This window comes from Berghia stephanieae, chromosome 4 (genome assembly GCF_034508935.2).
Source record: "Berghia stephanieae isolate SIO BIC M18660-M18661 chromosome 4, UCSD_Bste_1.3, whole genome shotgun sequence".
Lineage (NCBI taxonomy): Eukaryota > Metazoa > Mollusca > Gastropoda > Nudibranchia > Aeolidiidae > Berghia > Berghia stephanieae.
The window spans coordinates 61304350-61307963 of record NC_088363.1 but is presented as its reverse complement, the minus strand read 5'-3'; the positions used below and the strand labels follow the sequence as shown (position 1 = coordinate 61307963).

The 3614-nt window shown below is 35.1% G+C and overlaps 1 protein-coding gene across 1 annotated transcript in view; it reads left to right on the top strand.

The window, feature by feature from the left end:
• LOC144970956 (NAD kinase-like) overlaps positions 1 to 3102 on the top strand; it is a 32538-nt gene extending 29436 nt beyond the window's left edge. Inside the window, exon 10 of the mRNA XM_078911170.1 lies at positions 309 to 3102. Coding sequence (XP_078767296.1) covers positions 309 to 1368 — 1060 coding nt within the window. The 3' untranslated portion in view covers positions 1369 to 3102. The remainder of the gene's footprint in view (positions 1 to 308) is intronic.
• The last annotated feature ends 512 nt before the right edge of the window (positions 3103 to 3614 follow it).

The following is a 3614-nucleotide window of genomic DNA, read 5'->3' as shown; positions in this document are numbered from 1 at the left end:
AAGACGAGACATGACGCATGTTAGGCGATACTACATTTTTTCCCCCGACAAAGACAATGCTGTTATCGGCCAGGCACTCATTATACACCTGAATACTGAGAGAAAATGTGAGTAAAAAGCACTATCCAAGGAATCAACTATGCACCGCTAAGAGCGGGTCTCGAAACAGGACCTTTCGATCCGAAGGCCAATGTCATACAACTAGACCACATAGCCGGATTTGTGGTTTTTGAATATATATTGTATAGCCGACTTATATATAGTGAAATATAGTGTAATAATTTTCTCTTTATTTCATATTTCAACAGACTTGAAGTAACCACTGCCAGCCATCCTTTGCCTTCAATTTGTTCCACTAACGAGACAGAAGATTGGTTTGACAGCCTCGCAAACTGCCTCAACTGGAATACCAGACTCGCGCAAAAGCCAATGGGAATAAACGAAATTGGCCAAAATGGCTTAAAAGCAACTTTAAAAACAAAAGATATTCCTCAAAAATGTCAATCAACGCCACGGGATAAGTGCTCTGGTGAAAATCTAGATAAAACAGAGGATTATAACAATAATACAGGGGAGGTTGAGGTGGATCAGTGGGAAGTAAATTCACTTAAAACGAATTCTATACCGAGGAAAAGAAGTGAAAGAAACAGTGATACCATTGACTCAGATTTTCTGGAGAGACTTACCGATAGTCCAGCGAGTCATCAATGTAAAACAGGTTGTGGGATTTCATCCATTGAGAATCAAATACCGATATATTCCATCGACAAACAATCAAATACAACAGATTCAGTTATCACTGAGGTGTCAGAAAAGTGTTTAGAAACTGTAAGTCATTGTACTGCGTCTTCCAAGAATGGCACATTAGAACAGTCTTTGGGAAACAACAGTCAGAAATCCGAGAAAGACATGAAAAGTTACCACAATCCCGAAATAACAGACAAGATGCGTAAGTCACTTGGATCCAAGGACAATATTGCCAATGTTACCCTTCTTTCTTCAGATAATAACATTATATCATCGGGAAAAACAATTAGAACAAACTGCAAAACTGTGAATCATTCTACTGTCGAAACAACAGATTCAAATTACATTACTCATTCCAAATATACAGCGGTGAATTCTGTAAGGAAATTGAGTTCAGGAACTTTATGGGAAACAAAAGAAATATGTGGTAAGAACCTGCCCAAACTTGCTCCAAAAGACTGTAAGAAAACGTTTAAAACTAAAAATATTATTTACACTAATGCCGTCAATTCATTGGCAATGGATATGCCCAGGAAAAATAGGGACAATTACATGAATTCAATAGACTCTTATATTATCGGAAAGGAGACCAGACGGAAAGCTTCTAATGTTACAAGTTAATACCTTGACGATTTACTTTCATCTAAAAGCATACTTTTGTAGTGTATGCTTGCCGACCTCTAACATAATTTGGGATTGTTATGAATAATTGGTTCGGATTAGGTCAAAATTTAAGGACCAATTATAAACTTCCAATATATTCTCTAACAAAGATCGATCTCCTAAAATATGAATAAAAGTTTCAATATGGTACTATTTTGGGATATGGTGGCGGGGGGGGGGGGGGGGTCTAGATTATATTGATACTATGCGCTTAGATATACAACATTCCGCCAGCCGGATATAAATTAACAACACACAAAACTGTTTGTAACCTTGACCGTTTATAGTCGGATTGGTACAATTAAGTGAGGAAAAACTATAACGAAGACCTGAGTGACGCCAACTTCGCTACTTCTAAATCTTGACTTAAAGTTGTGTCCAATTCACAGACAACTTTCTTACTTTTTGGATTTAAAAACACGCCTCAAATTTTATAATCTTTATCATGATGACTTCTTATTAATTTTGCCTCCCCGGTTTACCAGATTTACATCAATTTGTGATTGGTGATTCATGCTGGAAATGCCAGGAAATGATACGATTATCTTACAATGACATTTAATCCATAAAAGGGAATGGCGTGCAGAAAAATCACAGATAATCGGATAATCGCATGATGTCAACAGAAATCACCCTTGTTGGACAGTAAACAACACGAAGAATGTCGACTAGATGAATAGATAGATCACTGGAATGTAAAATTGGGAGACCTCGGATTCAAGTCTCACTTCAGGCATTTCATTTCATTTCTTGGCCTAAACTTTCACTCTATTGGATACAAATAGTGGGACTTCTGTGAACATTGTTTGTTTTTAAAGAATGAACATCTGATCTTATCTTTAACTGGTTAACTGCCGTCCTTTCCTTGTCTGGAAAGACACGTAATGAAAAATTTGACAGAAAACTCGCCCTTCAAATATCGATCGATTAAAATGACCCTTTTTACCTATTTTTTAATACTCGTATATTAATTTTTCCTTTTTTTTCTTTTTTTTTTTTTTAAATGTAAAGCGCCACAGAGCACGATTAACGTGGATGTTTAGGCGCTAAATACATTCATTTTTTATATTTATATTATGTTTATATATATTTTGGCAAAAAAACCTCTCAAACCTGGGACTTTATTAAAGGCCTTGCGAAGTTCCAGGTTTGAGAGTTTTTGTCAAGACAAGGGTCGTATAAATCGATCGATATTTGAAGGACGAGTTTTCTGCCCAAATTTGTAAATACGAGTATTTCCAGAATGTGGCAGTCAACTGGTTCAGAATGCCAAAGTGGAGCATTTATTTTGTGCAGAAGTAGTAAATCAATGTAAAAATAATATGACGCATCAATTTTAAAAAATAACTATTGATGATGAAAGATTAACTATTATATTTGTACAGTGGAAACTTGGTAACAAATGCCTTATACTTTTGCAATATTTCCCCATGTCTTTCACTGCATTATTTTCATTTCAACATGACGATGAAGCTTTTTCATCAACATCTCGTAGCTGTCTTAATTTAACAAACAATCATAATGTTACTTTATGATACATTTGATGACGGAATCACGCCCTATACAATTATGTATTGCATTATAATTTACAAGGCCAGTCTAAAGCCTGCGTATCTTAATCGTTTCTCCACATCTTGAATAATTTTTTCAAAGATTCACGCTTCCATAAAATAAAATATTAACCCCCCAAAAGATTTGAACATGAGTTGCAAGCTTTGATTAAAATATTATGGAGTAAAACATTTTGCAATTTGCATGTCGAAAAAAATAATTGAACAAAAATAGATATAACAAGTTAAAAAATAATCGAAATACTTAATAATGGAATTTTTAGGGCTCAATATTTTCTTCAGTTCATAGCAAAACAATTCAAACGTTAAAAATACTTCAGGGAGAATCCAGAAAAAAACATGCCCTATTCTCCCAACTCCCTTGATTCTACATAAAGTATTCCCGTTATATTTTTTTTCTTGATGGCTGAAGAAGGGGTTTGAGTCAGAAACGCATTGTGTTAAATAATTTGTTATCCATTGAAGCCGTTATATTCGTGTTTGTCCAACACATTTTACAGTCCATATTTCTTAGCGGAGTATTCAATTTGTCAAAATGAGGAGGTTGGTATGGATAGCCCATACACTGAGAAAGCCTGTCTGTAAAATCACAGGACAAGCTCTTTACAAATTCCCCAAGAGGAAAGAAGACCA